At 50.5% G+C, this 18,405-nt stretch overlaps 1 protein-coding gene across 1 annotated transcript in view; it reads left to right on the forward strand.

Moving 5' to 3' along the window:
- ZNF697 (zinc finger protein 697) overlaps window positions 1-7,640 on the forward strand; it is a 30,094-nt gene extending 22,454 nt beyond the window's left edge. Inside the window, exons 2-3 of the mRNA XM_033436692.2 lie at window positions 1,230-1,510; window positions 2,915-7,640. Of these exons, the coding sequence (XP_033292583.1) occupies window positions 1,267-1,510; window positions 2,915-4,293 (1,623 nt within the window). The 5' untranslated portion in view covers window positions 1,230-1,266 and the 3' untranslated portion in view covers window positions 4,294-7,640. The remainder of the gene's footprint in view (window positions 1-1,229; window positions 1,511-2,914) is intronic.
- Window positions 7,641-18,405: the final 10,765 nt, after the last annotated feature.

Consider the following 18,405-nt stretch of genomic DNA (forward strand, 5'->3'; position numbering starts at 1 on the left):
GGCAGGTAGGAAAAGCTGCATGGTCAGCCATATGCTTGCTAGTCCTGTGTGGGGACTGCCAAGGCAGAGAGAGAGCTGGACACTTCAACGTCGGTCCAAGATCCTTGACCCGTAAAGTGTTTTGCTGCCTTGAGCTGATAGACGGCAGACGTCAATTATTTTTGGCTCAGCTGTGCAGTCTTGGCAGGGCGCCCTATACTTTTGAAACGTAAACCTGCCATCTCCAAAAGGGTTTAGGAATCTGATGTCATCGTCTCCCTACAACTCACACGTTGGCCTGTTCTGTAGAGGGGTTAACCAGTTGTGCCAGGGGACGTTCCTGTTAAGGGCTCTCTACAATTAAAGTATATAATAAGGCAAAATATTTCATCAGGCTATAGAGATGGCTTCTGATACAGAGGGTCCCTGCATCCCTTCCACCACCCCCAACAGACCTACTAAAGCTTGAACCACTTGGCTCACTGCTCACAGGAGAGCAGCAGATCCTCACTGGAGCCAGGATGCTGCTGCTGTTGGTGACACAGTCTTAGATAAGAAGCTGATATACCAATGCTTTTGTTAGTCTTGTGTCTCCAATGTACTTTTCCTCTGGTTCCTTGGAGGCCCCCTCATAATTAGCTAAAATCCTCACAAAATTGCTGTGGGTTTGAGGAGGGCAAGCTGCCCCTCCCCCCCAGCTTTACTGAGGTATAACTGACCTTAGTAAATAAAATATTGTATACAAATAAAAATTGTATCTATGTAGAGGAGGGCAAGCGTTAACTAGAGTAAGGAACTCATGGAACTTTGAAGCAGCACAATTGGTTTAATTCCCACTTTACTGCTTACAAGTTAGCCTTAGGCTAGTGGGGTCTTCTTTTTGAGCTTTAAGTTTTCTCATCTGTAAAATGGGAATACCACTGTTACCCCACTGTTAAAGCTATAGAGCTGTGTTAATAGAATAATCCACTTCATATATGGAAGCAGATGGAATTGTAGTCCAGTGAGAGTTGACATGTGGCCTCATGAGTTGCCACTGTTCCTCTGCTACCCAGCCAGACCAGCCTCCTTTTCGCTCAGTTCTATTTACCTTAAAGTGTGAGATGGAGCAGAGATCTGCCATCTGGGGCTTGGAACTCTGTACATTTTATTGGACTGTGCCATTGATTTTCATGGAAATCAAAGCCAGACCCGGTAGGGGGATGAGGCCAGATTCACGTGACTTTATCTGTGTGTTTTGTCTGGAGCAGGGATCCGTGGTCACCTCCCTTGTCCTGGTCTTCCTGGATGGAACGAGAAGATAAACGGGGCGTGTGTAAAGCCCAGGACTCAGAAGACAAGGGGATGGACTCTGATTTTGAGAACTCTGAAGACAGGGAAGGGGACCCAGAAGACAGAGGAATGGGCTCTAACCCACATGATGCAGACAAGAGAGAATGCCACCTGGTGCGGGAGATGGGCTCCAACCCACAGGATGAAGCTCTAAGAGGGGACTCAGAGGAGAGGGAACTAGTGTCTAACATCTGCACAGGTGAGGAGAAAACGGCAGTTTCGGTGGAAGTTGCCGCATTCACATTTACTTCTAGCTCCTCCAGAGTGATAACCAGGGGCAGCATTCTTAGGAGGCAGCTCTAGAGGACACCATTAAGCAGATTCTGTACCATCTTACGCCTGAGGAACATCCTGTTCATCAATCTGGTCTGAGGTGGGCTGTACTGGTAAACATGGGTGAAGAGGGTAACTCACAGGTGTGCACTTTACAGCATACAAAATACTGCCATAAAGTAACACTTGTAACAGCACAAGAGGGAACACAGGTAGCATTGGGACCTACGTCCTGGCGTTGTTGGAGAGTTAGATGAGTTGCTTAGCACAGATCTAGACGTCTACAGTTACAGTCATCATCCCCGCTTGCAAATAAATAAACACAGTGGTAAGGGACCTGCCCAGGTTCATGTGGCTAATACCCAAAGTGCCCAAGGCCCCTCCTAAATCCCTTGCTATTTGTGATCTGGAAAGAGTAAACGCTGGGCCTCCATCTGCTTCCTTGGTTCCATCTTTGGGCTTTTGTTGCTTTATCCTGCTCTGCATGCCTTGGGGACAGAAATGAGCTGAAATACTTTATGATCAGGGCCGTGAGGTTACATTCCTTCCCCAGGACACCTCCCAGACCCCCGCTACTGCCCTCCCTTACAGTGCACAGAGCACGTGGTCTTTCACCTCCCAGTAACTTTCTTGGGTGTCCTCTGCCTGGGGATAAGCAGCCAGAGGCAGACAGATGTGTGTTCTGGATCAGCCTCTAAGTTGGACTCACCAGCTCTAGGCCCTGCACTCACCTCCCCTTTTTCCCAACCCCCCACCCTCCTTACATAGTAAAGCCCTTAGGTTGGGGTGTGTTTGTTGTTCCGCCTTAAGCCGTTGCAGACTGACCAATCATATTTAAAAACTCAGTTGGGAGCCTAGTTAGGCCGGGTGGTCTTTTCTTGTTGTTGGCTGGGGTGGCCTTGTCTTTTGAGGCTAGGGCCTTGAAAGGCATTGGTGGCTCTTGGAGTGGGCAGATGTCTTCCGAGATCCCAGAGTCCCACTTGGCCCAGACTTGACCTTCTCAAGCTGACTGTCAGGCCTTCAGGTGGCCCTGGGGAACAGAGCCTCAGGTCCAGTGGGTGGGGCCTGGGCCCGGAGACAGCTGCCTGAAGAACTGCAAAGCCAAGGGGCAGGTGAGCTCGCTCTCCTTTAGGCCTTCCCCAGGAGTCACCAGGTGGGAAGGAGGCTGGAAGTGGGGGTGGAGGAGACAGGGACCTTAGAGAGAGAGTTTGAGAGTCCCCGGGGGAGGGGATTACCCCGTGGCCCACCCTCTTATTGAGACGGGCTTCCTCTGGGTTTACCTGTTGAGCGCCCAGTATAGTCACCCCCACTGCCGCCTTTTCTGTTGCAGAGGGGCTGCTGAGCGAGGAAGAAGGGGTTGCTCTCCGTGAGGAAGACGATGACCAAGCTGGAGTAGCTGAGATGGCGATGTTCGCAGGGCTGTCTGAGTCCGTCGGCATTTCCCGGAGCCCCCAGGAAGAGGGGGAAGAGGAGCAGCCGCCTCCTGCTGTGCTTCCCTGGAGGCGGCACCTCTCCCTGGGGAGTCGACACCGGGGTGAGAAGCCCGCCCACCGCCGATTCCGCCGGCTCCACCACCCCATGGCCATGGACCTCGGGGAGCTCGACAGCCTGATGGCCAGCATCATGGATGCGCCCACCATCTGCCCCGACTGCGGGGAAAGCTTCAGCCCGGGCGCCGCCTTCCTGCAGCACCAGCGCATTCACCGCCTGGCGGAGGCCGCCGCGGCCGCCAGCCTGGAGCCCTTCGGCTTCGCTGGCGAGTGCGGCGGGGTGGTGGGGATGATGGGCGTGGGCGTGGCGGGGGGCTTCGGGGCGGGGCCCGCGCTGGCCCGGCCCCCGCGCGAGAAGCCCTTCCGCTGCGGGGAGTGCGGCAAGGGCTTCAGCCGCAACACTTACCTGACCAACCACCTGCGGCTGCACACGGGCGAGCGGCCCAACCTGTGCGCCGACTGCGGCAAGAGCTTCAGCTGGCGCGCCGACCTGCTCAAGCACCGGCGCCTGCACACGGGCGAGAAGCCCTACCCGTGCCCCGAGTGCGGCGAGGCCTTCAGCCTCAGCTCGCACCTGCTGAGCCACCGGCGGGCGCACGCGGCGGCCAGCGGCGCGGGGCCGGCGGCGCTGCGGCCCTTCGCCTGCGGGGAGTGCGGCAAGGGCTTCGTGCGCCGTTCGCACCTGGCCAACCACCAGCGCATCCACACGGGCGAGAAGCCGCACGGCTGCGGCGAGTGCGGCAAGCGCTTCAGCTGGCGCTCGGACCTGGTGAAGCACCAGCGCGTGCATACGGGCGAGAAGCCCTACATGTGCTCCGAGTGCGGGGAAACCTTCAGCGTCAGCTCTCACCTCTTCACGCACAAGCGCACGCACTCGGGTGAGCGGCCGTACGTGTGTCGCGAATGCGGCAAGGGCTTCGGGCGCAACTCGCACCTGGTGAACCACCTGCGCGTGCACACGGGCGAGAAGCCCTTCCGTTGCGGCCAGTGCGAGAAGCGTTTCAGCGACTTCTCCACGCTCACGCAGCACCAGCGCACGCACACGGGCGAGAAGCCCTACACGTGCATCGAGTGCGGCAAGAGCTTCATCCAGAGCTCGCACCTGATCCGCCACCGCCGCATCCACACGGGCAACAAGCCGCACAAGTGCGCCGGCTGTGGCAAGGGCTTCCGCTACAAGACGCACCTCGCGCAGCACCAGAAGCTGCACCTGTGCTAGGGCTGCGCCCGACGGAGGCTGCGCACTGGGGGTCGGGGCGGGGGGCTAGATGTCCTGGGGACAGACCCTGTAGAAAGAAATGGGGAAGGGGGGAGGGGCAATCGGAGTATGACTGGGGAGCCTTGAGGTGTTGGGGGTCCTGAAGGGGAGGGTTGAGTAAGACTTGTTCCTTCGGGGGTGCTGTATTTTGCCTGCCTCCTCCCTAACGGAGAAATGTTTGGGAGGTGTGCTTGAGCGTGGCGACGTCACCACATACACGCTGTGGAGGATGAAGAGCGTGGAGGAGCAGGCACTTTGAGGACCTTGAGGAAGGGGAGTTGGGGGTAGGGGAGGGTACAGGATGACAGGCAATAGAGTAGCTTGGGCAGTGATGGCCCGTGGGAAGCGGGGAGAGCTGGGAGAGCCTGTGGTTGGAGTGAGGGTTACGGGGTAAAGTGAAAGGCGGGTATGAGTAATTCTGTCCTGGTTTCAGCAGGTATTAAGCCACTGTTGGCCCTGTCCCCACACATCAGCTATAGTCCCGCGAAAAGTAGAGGAACTTTGTCCGTCCTACGGGAGTGGATATTTGTGTGCTCTTCCCTTCCTTCCTCTGAGCCACAGCTAGCTGCTATTTTGAGGTGTCCAGGGGAAACTGGGCAGAAAAGCTACGCACCCTCGTCGCCAGGGTGGAATCTCTGAGGTTTAGAAATTCATTCACAACTGGTTTTCAGATCTGGGAAATCGTGGTCCTGCTCCTGGTTCTTTGCTACTTCCTTTAAAATAGTCTAGCTTCATGCTGGGTCAAGGTAGTCCGTATGGATGACCAGACCCCTGCCCCCGGTGTCAGGTGTGTTCCAGGCCCAGTATTTCTTTCAGGTCTCATCTGTGATCTTTTTAAGTGCTGGGAAATGGAACAGTCGCAGCTCTGTGTGACTTTTCCTTTCCCAGGTCAGCTTGATGCTTGTTTCAAGTGAAACTCAGGCCATCAACAGTTGCCCCAGAGACCTGCTACAAAAGTCAGTTTGCTCAGAGTTTTGCTGGCCTTATGTGAGAAATCCAGGAAAGCAAATGTTCCCATGTTGGGGCGCCAGGCTCCTACGTCTCATTTGCCTTCATTTTGTATCCGTGTACCCCTCCCCCTCTGCAGTAATGGGGGAGATATTCGAACCCACACCCCCACCCATATTGATATGGGCTCTGGTCTGAGTAGAAATTTCTCTTTCCTGCACAGGGCGGCACAGTAGTAGAAAGCTCAAGACTTTACACAAGGAGGGCACAAGCAGGGAGAGATGTAAACGCAAATTTGCCAAATAGCACAAGCAATGAATGTCTTCCGGTGGTTATATAAATGCCAAAATAGCACTTTTGTATTTCGAAAGTGCTTTTTAATGCTTGTTAGTTGTTTCTCACTTCTTTGTGAGGTAGAACAGTATTATGACCCCTGTCTTAGGGAAGGCCTGGGGACAGGAGTGTGACAGGTAGTTCTGAAGAGAGGCTGATGACAGTGTGGATAGGTGTGGTCTGCCCTTTGGTGCTCTCCAGCTCAGCTGCTAGGAAGACTTACCTGTCGTGATTTCTATAATAAGGACACTGAAAATTCTTAACGCTTGATGGAACACGTAAGGCTAGTCTAGAAGGGCCAAAGATGTCCTTGTTGACAAAGCTGGTCTTTGTCATGTAATTAGAGTGTCCTAGATATGTTCCATTTCTAGTAGGGGCTATAGTTAGATGACTCTTGTATAGACTTCAGTTACCTATGCTGAAAAATCCCTCCCTTAGGTTAGCCTTTAGAAGGTAGAGTTGTGGAAAGCAGTTTTGTTTCCTTTATTAGCAGTTGTTAACCTATACTTTTCATGGAAGCATCTTCACAAACTGTTGGACACACTTGAAGGAAAAAAAACAACCCACAAGATTGTTTTTACGGTTTTAGCAAGCTTTCTATGGACGCTGGTAACTTATACTTGATCAGTTGTATTCTAGCAAAGAACCTCTTTGGGGACTCTAGGAAAGCATGTTTTTGCCATCATAACACTTAAAAAAAAAAACCCTGAGAATTCTGGGCTTGTATAATGCCTGTTGATCTTGCCCTCTTAATCGGTTTGTTGTTATTCACAAATGCAAATAGATTTTCAAACTATAGATAGTTTTGGAAGATACTAATTCCTTTTTATTTTAGTCAAGAGTAATCTGAGGAAAGCAAGTGTCCGTTATTTATTCTGACTCTTGTAGTCTGAATACCAAGTGTATGAGGCTCACATGAAAATAATATAGCCAATTTGTAGGTAATCTTATTACTTTGTGTTTTTTTATGCACATCTACCTCTTCCAGCTGTTTTAAGTTCTCTTGAGTCTGTGCCTATGAAATCTCATCCAACTTTTGATTATTCATGGGTTTATGATCCACATTCTGGGTCACTTGGTCTTTTGCTGACATTTTCGTACGATTGCACAGTCTCATCTGCATCTAGTGTGTTCCGTAGCAGCAACTTTCGAGCATGGGTTCAATGGGGAGAGGAGATTGAAGCTAATGTAAAATAATTTACCGGCGGTGGAATTCTTTGGATTTCACTGACCCACTCTGTTCTTTCTGTTACCATAGATGAGAAAGCCAGCCACTACTTCACTATCCCTTCTGTGACCACATCCCTTAGCAGAAGAAAACAGTCCAGGCACCAAACACCCCACTCTCATGGTGCAGCTAAAATGTGATTCCATTTTTCTTATAATTCTTCAAGGAACCGAGCTGCATGAAGTGAGGTTTAGTGCATTCAGGAGGTTGTTTCTTGTATCTAGTTTCAGAAAAACAGTATTTCTAAAGCAAACCCTGGTAACTGGTTCACCCTTGAAAATGCTACTCTGAAGATTCCTTCCACCAACTCATTAATGATGGTGGAGGCAAATGTATCATTTATTTCCTGGGGAGTTTGGTCAAGTGCAGGCTGCCCTTTACTGAGAAGAAGCTAGAGCAGTTTTAAATAGGTTAAATGGCTTGATTAAATATTGAGCTCTGAGCTGGAAGGAGAAGACGAGAAGTTAACCCCTTGAGCCATGTGGCCTCTTCAAGATCCAGAGGCTGTACATATGTGAAAAAGTACAAATTAAGAACCTGTGTTCGTAGACAATCTGAACTGTGTTTCTGAAGTTTGTGCACATTTTCCTTCACTGTAATGTTATTTTACAGCTGTGTGTTAAAATGGTGAATAATTTAATGATCCTAAAAGTAACAGGTTTTGTGTGCGTGTGTGCTTGTGTATGTGAGAATTGCCTTATTTTCAGGTTTTATTTAATGATGGCTCCCTGGACAGCATTGTGGTGTTCAGCAACCAGTATGGAATATTTGTCATTAAATCCAGATCGGTCTTTTACCATGTCAGTCTCTCCTTTTTACTTGTCACCCATTAAATATCACTCAGTTCAATCTACGGAAGCTATGCTCTGGTAGAACAGGAGTGAGCAAACTACCAAATCCAGCCTGTCCCTCTGTATGGATAGAGTTTTGTTGGAATACAGTTCTACCCAGACAGCCTTCCTGACATAGTGTCTGTGGCTGCTTTTGCACTAAAATGGCAAGGCTGGGTAGTGGTGACAGAGACTACGTGATCCACAATTCGAAGATATTTATGATCTGTATCTTTACAGAAGAAGTTTGCTGACTCCTGATTTAGAATGTTCCAGCAGATCCTAGATCACCCTGGAACTGGCTGATGTCTAAATAGCCTGTGCATTGTAACCCATAATTCAGTGCAACACTTTTGCACTAATGCGGCTTTGGGATGTTAGGAATGTGTTAATGTTATACTGTTGTACCAATTTCCAAAGATCTGTCTTCATTCCTTGTAAGAAGCAATCTGTGGGGAATTTTGGCAGTAGGCAGGGGGAAGATAGTCACGGAGAAGGCAGGCAGCCTCAGGTCCCATCTCTGATCTATAAAACATGTATTCCTGAATCACATAACAAAGTATTTTCTCTCCCCCAGTTCTCGGAAATGCAGCTTAATGACTATAGATAATACTGAACGGAACTTATCAGCTAGACTGACCTTTTGCTCAAAATATTTTCTAGGGCTTCCCTGGTGGCGCAGTGGTTGAGAGTCTGCCTGCCGATGCAGGGGACACGGGTTCGTGCCCCGGTCCGGGAAGATCCCACATGCCGCGGAGCGGCTGGGCCCGTGAGCCATGGCTGCTGAGCCTGCGTGTCCGGAGCCTGTGCTCCGCAACAGGAGAGGCCACAACAGTGAGAGGCCCACGTACCGCAAAAAAAAAAAAAAAAAAAAAAAATTTCTAGCTAGTCTCTGCCCATGGAGACAATGAGACAGCAGTTTGTAAGGAAGTGGTTCACAAGAAACAAAAAAGAGGAAGCATGATAATAAAAACACCTTAATTTCTTTTAATGAGCACAGCTGCCTCCTTGAGTGAATGTCCACAGCCCTTTCCCTGCCTAGCAGGGCCAACGGATGCTGGGTTCTGGTCCTGGAAGAAGGCAGTCAGTTCTGTGACCGCAGCATTCCTCCCCGAGCCTGACTGTTCTGGCTCCTAGTCTAACTTCTAGTCTCTGGAAACCTACATTAAACCAAGCATTTGAAGTACTCATTCAGTGTCCTGTGGGGACACAGCAGTAAACCTGGCCTTTGGTGCTGCACTATGAGGCGATGCTCAACCTCAACTTCCAATTAGAGCAGCCCCTGTCCAGACACGTTCCAGGTAGAGAAGGTGTATCTGGTCAACTTGGAATTCTCCAGGCTTGGTTAGTTTCAGACAGAGATTTTCTTAATTTAACATTAACTGCACAGTAGAATTACCTGGAGAGCTTTAAAAACAAACCCCCCCAACCCCACCCCAGAACACTGTTCAAGACGTTGATTAATTGGTCTGGGGTGATATCCAAGTACCCGTGATTTTATAAAGTCTTCCCAGGTGATTTTAATGGGAATCTCAACCAGGGTTGAGAGGTCTGTAGGATGAATTAAGCACCTCCTTTCTTTCTTGGGGATTACGGTAGGTGAAACTCCTAAGCCGCAAATCCCTTCCTCTGCCTCTGTCAGAGGATATCTGTCAGATGCAAAGGGTATTGTCAGATGCAGCAGGCTCTGCTGCCTGTCTACCCTTGGTAGGCCTCCGTTTCACACAGGCCTTCCCCAAATAGTTAATAAGTAAGGGCCAGGAAAAGTGTCTGTCTTTGCTGTTCATCAGATAATGCCCCAGGGGCATCGCAGGCTGCCACTGGCCCTTCTCTGTATTTGCCAACCACAGACTGCCTGCCTTCCTTTCTTTCTGACCTTCATTCCCTGTCTCGACTCACTTAACAAAGCAAAATTCCATTCATTTCTCTTTTTCTCAGCTGCGCTTGGCAGTCGAATTGTTTCCTAAATTTTGCGGCTGGAGGGAAAGGGGAGGAGGTCCCAGCTTGAACAGACTAGCGTCGTGCTCTTATCTTTTCCAGCCAGAGCTAAGCAGTCCCTGCTGCATGCCCCCGTTTCAAGGTCACCTCTGCTAACCCAAAACACATTCCAATGGTTTTCAATTTCCAACTGCCCTGATGGGATCCAGGTCACACTGTTCACAGCCCTCTGCATCTATTTGTGATGAGGTGACCTACCTCGTCACAGCAGCCAGGATGCTCAGCTTTGGAAACCAAAGAGGTAGGTGGCAAGGTGTTCCATGTACCAAGTTGTCCTGTGCTTAAGAAGGTTGAAAAAAGGTATCAGCGTATGTGCAGTGCTCAAGCTGGCGTTCTCACATATATATTTGGAGGGATTTCATCCTGAGTGAAAGGACTGAAAAGTTCCAGGCCCCAACAGTTGCTAGAGACTTAGGGATTCAATGGAAGAAATTCAGTGCAAACATTTATTCACAGAAGATACTCCTTTGGGATGCTTTTCCTGAGCTATGAGGGCTGGAGTAGTTCTGCAGAGATGTTCCCATAAGATCCGTACACACATTCCTGGTGTATGGGCGGTCGGTCTCCCTCGTGCCCCAAAGCTGTGGCGTATTAAGAGTGGAGACCCTGAGAAGTTCACTCCGTAGCATGCTGAGTGCGCACGTGCTGGGTAGTGCTTGATGCTGGGGATACAGGTATGAGAGGGAGACGCTTCCATGTTCTAATACTCTACAAGGGTGAAGGGAAGACTGATTTTGTCCCCTGCCTAACATCAAACCCAGTTTCTTTGTGGTGATAATTTTGCAAACTGTAAGTATAACTTTGGGCATTTGGCCTCTGGTTGGGTTGGGGAGGAGGAACTTCTTCATATCAAGACTTCAAATGTTATGCCTAGGCAAGATGGTACTCCCAGCAAAGGCTCAGGATGGAGTAGATTCTCTGCGGAGGGCTTGTGTGACTGTAAGTTGGGGACACCACTGCTGCAAATCACTTGATCTGTCTTTGAGGGTGGGGAAACAGGGCAGTGTGTGACCTTGGAGGGGCTAATGAAGGAAGGGGCTGCTAAGCGATCTGGCTACATGTTTCTTTTGTCAGGTCTGTCAGGAGGTGTCTGAATAAAGTAGGACTTTGATAGACAAGGACCACCTCAAGGCTTGGGCTGAGGTAGCTCTACTGCTCCCTGGGTTGACGCTAATGGACATAGTAGAGGTCATGGACCTCACCTCATGGCCACAAAGCCTCTGGGCTGAGGGAGCCACTGTCCAGCTTTGCTGCAGCCTGGGCTGGGCACTACAGGTGGACTTGATCTTGGCCTTGTCTGTCCAGTGGCAAGATGCAGGTGTGAGGTATGGAGAGAAGACCTTACAAAGTAACACACATGAAGGTTCTTGGAAGGTTTAGGGGCTTGTATCATAGCTCCTGGGAGCCGAGAAGGAGGAGAGAGGCAGCTGCTTGCATGTCTGTGTTCTCTTGTATTTCCAGCTCCTGAGGCAGGGGGATGAGAGGATGGGAGGCCATGGCCGTCCCTTATCCAGGGACAGAGGGAGAAAGGAGGAACCAGTCCTGCTATCCCTTGGAGGGCGTGCGGTGCTGGGGAGAGGGCAAGGCATTCTGGTGTTCACTGGCTGCGGTCTGGAACAAGGCTTGGATTTTTCTGGGTCTCTGTTTCCCCTTCAGGAGACACTACCTCTATTGATTCTCCCTACTCTAGTGTCTCCTAATTATCCAAGAGCTTCACACCTGCTTGGGGCACATCCATAGCTCCATGTAAGAATGCCATGAGAACTCGTCTAAATCAGCAGCATGTTCTGCAGCTCAGCTCATGGGATGTCAGTGGAGGGTGGGACCTTGCTCAGCCCCCAGCCTTGGACCTCCGCATTTAGAAGGGTATTATGTCCCTTTACAGATGAGGTGCCAGGTGCCAAGAGAGCTGGGGAAGGGCTGGGAAGCCACGTTCTCAGCCTTGGCTTTGCACAAACAAACAAATACTCAAGGGGAGGACTGTGTTATGGGGAAGGTTAGCTGCAGAAGTACGGGGTACCAGGGGACACGCAGCCAACTTACAGCTGCCCAGTATCATTGCGATGAACCTTAGAAATGGGCCACAACCTTCATTTTGCAGGTAAGGAAACGGACCCAGGAAAGTAAAAGGATTTGCCTAACTTTCATGGCAAAATGGAAAGAGAACCCAGAGTTTTCCCTCTTGTTTGTGGAAATGGTCTGCTTCTCAAATAAAAATCCTTTCTTCCCTTTGCCCTCCTCTTCCCCCTTCCTCAGGCCCCCCTCACCCGATTACTTTTGTTCCCGTACCATGAAGCCCCTGCCTGTCTTTATTCACGCAGGACCCCCATTCCACAAGCTGAGGAGGGAGGGTCGGCGCTGTACGGGCACCATAGAAAGTTCAGGCAGCTGGTGTGCTGGTTAAGCCTGCCCTCTGCCCTCTTTCCAAATGCTCTCTCTCATCCCCCACCCCACTGTTTTTCCTTAACAAACATGTTGGTAGGGCAGCCTCCTGGCTCTGTGCCCTCTCTACCACCAGGAGGCTGTGCTTCTCCCTACCCCCTGCTCAGCTCTACGTTCCCAGGCCAAGCTCAGGGCAGCAAATATTAGGTCATCATTACAGGTGGGTGTGGAGTCCAAGTTTGTCTTGCTTAGGGGACACTCATACTTGGACCACCTTCACTCCATTCCCTAAAATCCTGTTATTCTAGTCCGGGTCCCTTCCTTTAAGAACATTGTCTTCCTTCCTTCCTTCCTTCCTTCCTTCCTTCCTTCCTTCCTTCCTTCCTCCCTCCCTTCCTTCCTTCCTCCCTTCCATCCTTCCATCCTTTCTTCCTTCCTTCCTTCCATCCATCCTTCCTTCCTTCCTTCCATCCTTCCTTCCTTCCTTCCTTCCTTCCATCCATCCTTCCTTCCTTCCATCCATCCTTCCTTCCTTCCTTCCTTCCTTCCTTCCCTCCCTCCCTCCCTTCCATAACTATCGGCTGAGTGTTTGCTTGGGGCCAGGTGTGCACAGGTGTCAGTGCAGGGTCCCCGTGGTGCCCTCCCAGAGTCCACAGTCTAGGCGGGGAGACACGTTAATAAGCAGCCATGCTGGACAGTGACGGGTGCCTATCGGAGGGTCACTCCCCCGCTCCCCGGAAGGTGGGAGACTTCCTGCGGAGGTGCAGCCTGAAGCATGAAGAGCTGAGGAGGGAAGGCTGCCAGGGGACTGTGAATGTGCTGCAGGCAGGGGCGGCTGTGGTGGAATGCCGTCCAGCGACGGGTAGGGATGTGCTGGCAGCTGTAACGCAATCCCCCTGGGGTCAGCTGCAAACTCTGGAACAGTCACCAGTCTGTTCTAGAAACCTGAAGCTCCCCATACGCAGTCTTTCCATAAGAAACAGAAGAACATGTACCAGTGAAGTCAACTCTTCTTCCAAAATAGGTGCTGGTGGCAGGGGTTGGCCACGAGGTGGGCTGCTGGCCCTCCTAGCACGGACCCTGGTCATGAAGGTAGGAAGAGCCTGCTCAGGGGCCGGGATCTAGGTTCCGCCTCCCACCAGCCAGAGTGTGAAGTCACCGGAGTAATTGTGAGCAGGGCAGCTTCACAGGCCTGGGGCCAGTGCGGTGACCCGGGGCCCCGTGCTTGGCTTCATGCCCTTGGGGACAGAGTGGCCAATCCACTTTTTGTTGGTCCTCCCTTCCCCCACTCCACTCTGTCGTAATGAGCCTGTTTCATGCCTTGAAGCACTGAGTCCATTCCCTGCTCAAGACCCCTGGGATCTTGGGCCATGGCAAAGGAAAAGCACTCCCCACGAATTTCCCCCGGAGACACTTGATGCGCTAAGAAGCACTTGCTTATAGCCAGAGGGATTGCGTTGTCCTCACCCTGAGTCACTTAAGGGAGTGGGAGATTTTCTTCTGAATTCAGTTTTTAAAAATAGGATTTCCTTATTTTTGTAGTATAAAAACTCTTTGGGCACGACATTGTTTTAGGTTGTGTATCTAATTTCCAGAAACTTAAAATCTTAGCAGCTAGGGTTTGTCTTCATAAAAGCCTTTTCCCTCTCATTGCCTCTTTGCTCACACACTCATCACTCACTCACTCTTCATGTAGTGCAGATGACGTCATCTTTCTAGCCCTAACCTCCAGGGTCACTTCTCCTCTTTTTCCTGATTCTCATAGTGAAGATCCAGCTTCTTCCGCTTCATCGATGCCTTGACATTATCTCTGAATTCTTTCTCGCTTTGTCATTCCTTCTGCCTCCCTGATTCCCTTCGTTCCCCATCTCAGCAATTCAGCTGTTTGTGCTTTGTCTGTCTGTCTATTCACCACCCCCATCCGTCTGTCCATTGTGTGACCCCTTTGTGTCAGGCACAGGACTAGGCACTGGGGACACATAGAGATGAAATGGTGAGTTCTTGCCCTCAAGAACATAACCGTGTAGCCAGGGGGGCAGAATATATGCATAGCGATTAGATAGACACACGGTGCAGAGGTGAGAAAGTGGGGAGCTCTGGAGGATGAATAAGGAGTTGAGAAGGATGTGGTGACAGGAGAGGTGGGCAATCTTGAAGCAGAAGGAACACCATGCATTGGCGCGGGAGCATGTAAGAGCGTGATATATGCCAGCAGTTCCCAGCATTATTGGCCTATTATTGGAGCCTAAAGTTGGAGAGTCCGGAAATAGGGCAGGGATTGGTGGGAATCTAGTCTGGTGAGGTAGGCAGGGGCTAGATCTTGGGAAGCTTTTATTTTGAAACTGAAGTATAGTTGATTTACAATGTTGTGTTAATCAATGCTGTACAGCAAAGTGATTCAGTTATACACAAACATATATATATGTATTACATTTATTTTTTAAATATTCTTTTCTGTTATGGTTTATGATGGGATATTGAATCTAGTTCTCTGTGCTATACAGTAGGAACTTGTTGTTTATCCCTTCTCTATATAAAAGCTTACATCTGCTAACCCCAACTTCCCACTCCCTCCCTCCCTCTCTCCCTTCCCCCTTGGCAACAGCCAGTCTGTTGAGAAGCTTTACATGTTGTCCTAAGACACTCAGGGTTATCCTAAGTGTCCTGGGGCTCCACTGAATGGTTTTATGGAAGAGAGTGACATGGTCAGATTTTATGTTGGATGGACAACTCTGGCAACACTGCTGAGAATGAATTTCATGGGTGACCCTCTGAGGCAGGGAGGCAAGGCAAGAGGTGATGAGGACCTCAACCAGGCTGTGTTACCAGGGAAGGAGAGGACACATTCGGGAGGCGTTTTGGAGGTGAAATTGATAGGACTGGATGATAGAGAGAGTAGGGGAAGGACATCCAGGTTTCTGGCTTCAGAAAGTGGGTCCATGGGGTATGTGGAGTGCTGTGGTCACACTCAGGCATTGCCTGAAGTAGTGTCCATTCTGCCTCAGGCTGGCCTCAGCTGCCCCATGTCCTCTTTGTTAACACTACATAAATCAAGCCTTTATTTCTTGCCTAGATCCTTGAGGAATCCTCTTAATCTCTTCCAATCCATCCTACATATTGCTGCCAAAGTAACCTCCCAGGGACAGCCAAATGAGAATCTTCAATGGTTTCCCATTGCATAGTGAATAACCTCCAAGTTCTGTAGCCTGACTACCAATATTTGTCGCTGGGGGCAGGGGACATGGAGACATGCTCCTTATTCTTAAAGAGTCTAATTTTCCAGAGAAGGTGAGGCATGTTACATGTGACGTAGTTAAATGTCAAATGGTCTTTGGAAGGGGGAAGAAGGCGGAAGGCAGAGTGTCTCCCAGAGATGACCCAAGGTGACCCTGGTCTTTTCCCATCATGTTTTTCCAGGTGTATCTTCCATTCTCTCCTGCACCTGTGTTCCCTGGTCTGTCCATAGTGGTCTCATAACTGCCTGGAATGACTCCCCTTTCCCACCTCTGTGTCTTTCCCGACTCCATCGCCTCTGTCTGGAATATATTTCCCCACATATCTGCCCATTGAAATCCTACCCATCTGTCAATATCCAGCCCCAGTGCAAGGGCTCTATTGAGTCCCCTACCCAGATGGGACCCTCCAGAAGCACTTCACCTTTCTAAGCGCACTTGGTACATTTTACTATGTACAGAACTTACCATGCCTTATATTTTATTGCTCCCACTAGACTGGGAGCAGAGAAGGAAAACTGGAAGCCCTAGGTGTCAGTCCAGCCTGCAGATGTGTTTTGTTAGTTTGAACTCTTTTTTTTAAATCAAAATCAATGTCTTAAAAAAATTATAGCCTATACCAAATATACAGAAAAGTACAGACTATAATACCATGTGTACTTGGGACCTATCACCAAGAATGAACAGATTGCCTCAGATAGCTTGCCACCCATTTTTTAAGAAATAAACTATTACACATGCAATCTGAGTGCTAGCTCACACCATCCCATTCCTGGAGCTGGTTTTCACACTTTTTAAAATTTAGAATTAGTTGACAGTATTTAGAAATCAAAAGATTTCACATAAAAATTAGGAAGCTTTGCTTTCCTCAAAGAGTCAGAAGAGCTGGTAACTTGGGGTATATTCCCACATGAGTCAGCAGGGACTCTGCAGCTGCCGTCTCCCTGACGCAAAGTATGTGCTCTCCAGCACACCACACTCCCCGCCACTCCCTAAAGCCTCTTAGCTTAGGCTGCCTCACTTACACATGGCGCCTGGCTCCTGCAGGCATGTGCGTTTGCCATCTTCATGTAAAATCTTTGAAGTCAGAAAGCTTTTTTATTACTGGAACTGAGCCACTAACTCGCTGGATGACCTTGAGCAGGTTATAGACCTCTCTGTGCCTCCATTCGCTCATATGTCAGACTGGGATAAGAAGCGTACCTACTTTTGAGTGTGGATTGAGCATTATTATATAAAGCATTTAGAGCAATACCTGGCTCATAATTCTGCTGCTAAAAGTCCACAGTCTTTTATCCAAAACCCTTGGGGCTAGACGTCTTTTGGAATTCAGATTTCTTTTGGATTTTAATAAGGTAATAAGTGTATATATCATATATTACAGTCCATCCCGGCAGGATCCAGGCTAGCACCTTGGAATTAAACACACTGAAATTTCTGCAGGAGAAAAAGCAAGAATACACGTGAAGTGTGATACAGACTTAAGCTGCTTCAACCATTTTGGGGTGGGTCAGGCTGCCTAGGAGCATTCAGGTCCTCGGGGAGAAGGCAGGTCCCAATCCCAGAGCTCCCAGACTTTGTCTCTTTCTTGGATATTTGGGTTTTCTTACGAGAGGAGAAATCGTGAGGTTGGTTTTTGTCATTGGTCTCTATCTGTTTGTGAATAAAGTAACTGAGAATTTTGTAGCCGCCCCGGGGTTTCTACCACAGCTGGCTCCATCTGGCCTTCCTCCCGCTGCTTCAGGCCCGCTGCCGCTTTTCTGCGGGTCCTTCCCCAGGCCAGCCACCCAGCTGCGAGCTCCACCTCGGCCCTCTGAGGCCTGCTTCCTCAAGTCCGTTGAAGTCTAAGCTAAGTCTGGTGGCCTCAGCTGCCTAATCTCCCCTGGGCAAACCCTTCTCACCTGGCAGGCCTGCCCCCTCTCTTCCCTCCTCTGTCCTCCCCTGTCCCAGCTTCACACTACTCCCCCCCCTCCCCCGGCCCCCCCCCCGCCCCCTACTGCTCAGCCTCTTCCCTCTGCCTGGACCACCTCCTCTCCTACCCAAGGCCCACCCCCCCTCCAAGGCCGAGCTGAGGTCCCACCTACTCCTTGAGGTTTTTCCCAGTAACTTCAGCTCAGCTCCTTTTTCCAGAGTCAGTATACACTGTCCTTAACCTGGTGGCTGAGCACTGACCTGCGCTTTCCTTCACTCATTCACCTGTACTCTCAGCAGTCACCCAGGTGTGTGTGGCGGGGGGGTGGGGATGGGGGTGGGGGTGGCGGGGCGTGGCGGGGGCGGGGGCGGGGGCTTCCTTCTTCCCTCCGGGCCTCTGCTGTCTCCGTGCGGTGCTTCCCTGCATTGCACCTCGGGCCGCTGTGCACGAGCTCGGACCGCCCCCCGCGGTCCATCCTGAGCCCGGTGCCAGTAAGGATGGGGCTTCGGTGGCCAAAAGCTTCCCAGGTCTTTATGCTTATTCAGCTGAGACCAACAGCCAGCCAGATCCCCTCTCCTCTTTCTCCGCTCACACCAACCCCCGGTTGTCCTCTGGTGACAATGCCACTTCCCTTCCCTGGGAGAACAGCCCTGGCGGTATAGCTGTGGGATTTCCCTGGGCTAAAAAACGGACGGAGGAGACTTTGTCCCAGACTCCACCACCCTCCTTTCCTTCCTTCCCTGCCGGTATAAACATATGCGGGTGTGCACACCTTACCGGGTTGGCAGATGCTGCCTTTCGTGTTTTGTGCGCTGGAGGAAGGCAGGAAAGGAGTGTTTCTTCTCTCACCTTGTCTCACCCACTTCGGCCACTCCACCCTGATCCCTGGGTGCCAGATCCTCTGTCTCTTGGGGTTTTGAAGGTGATGGAAACCTGTTCGTTTGGGCCAGAGTGTTTTTCCCCTTTCTCCTTAAGACTGAATGCTTACACTAGCTCCTTTGTGGTCATCAAATTCAACCGAATTCATAATCCGTAAATTCCCTGGGTAAGAAAGAGGCCATCTGGGTGTTGGTCGTGACTCTTGTTGTGTCCATGGTTCATAAAGATAGGCAACACCCTGGTCTAGAAGGAGAGAGCTCCCCACTCCTGGCACTGAGCCCCACGCCACCCCCTCACCTGCTTCAGGTCACGTGGTCCTTGTTGGCCTGG

Source organism: Orcinus orca, chromosome 1 (genome assembly GCF_937001465.1).
Source record: "Orcinus orca chromosome 1, mOrcOrc1.1, whole genome shotgun sequence".
NCBI lineage: Eukaryota > Metazoa > Chordata > Mammalia > Artiodactyla > Delphinidae > Orcinus > Orcinus orca.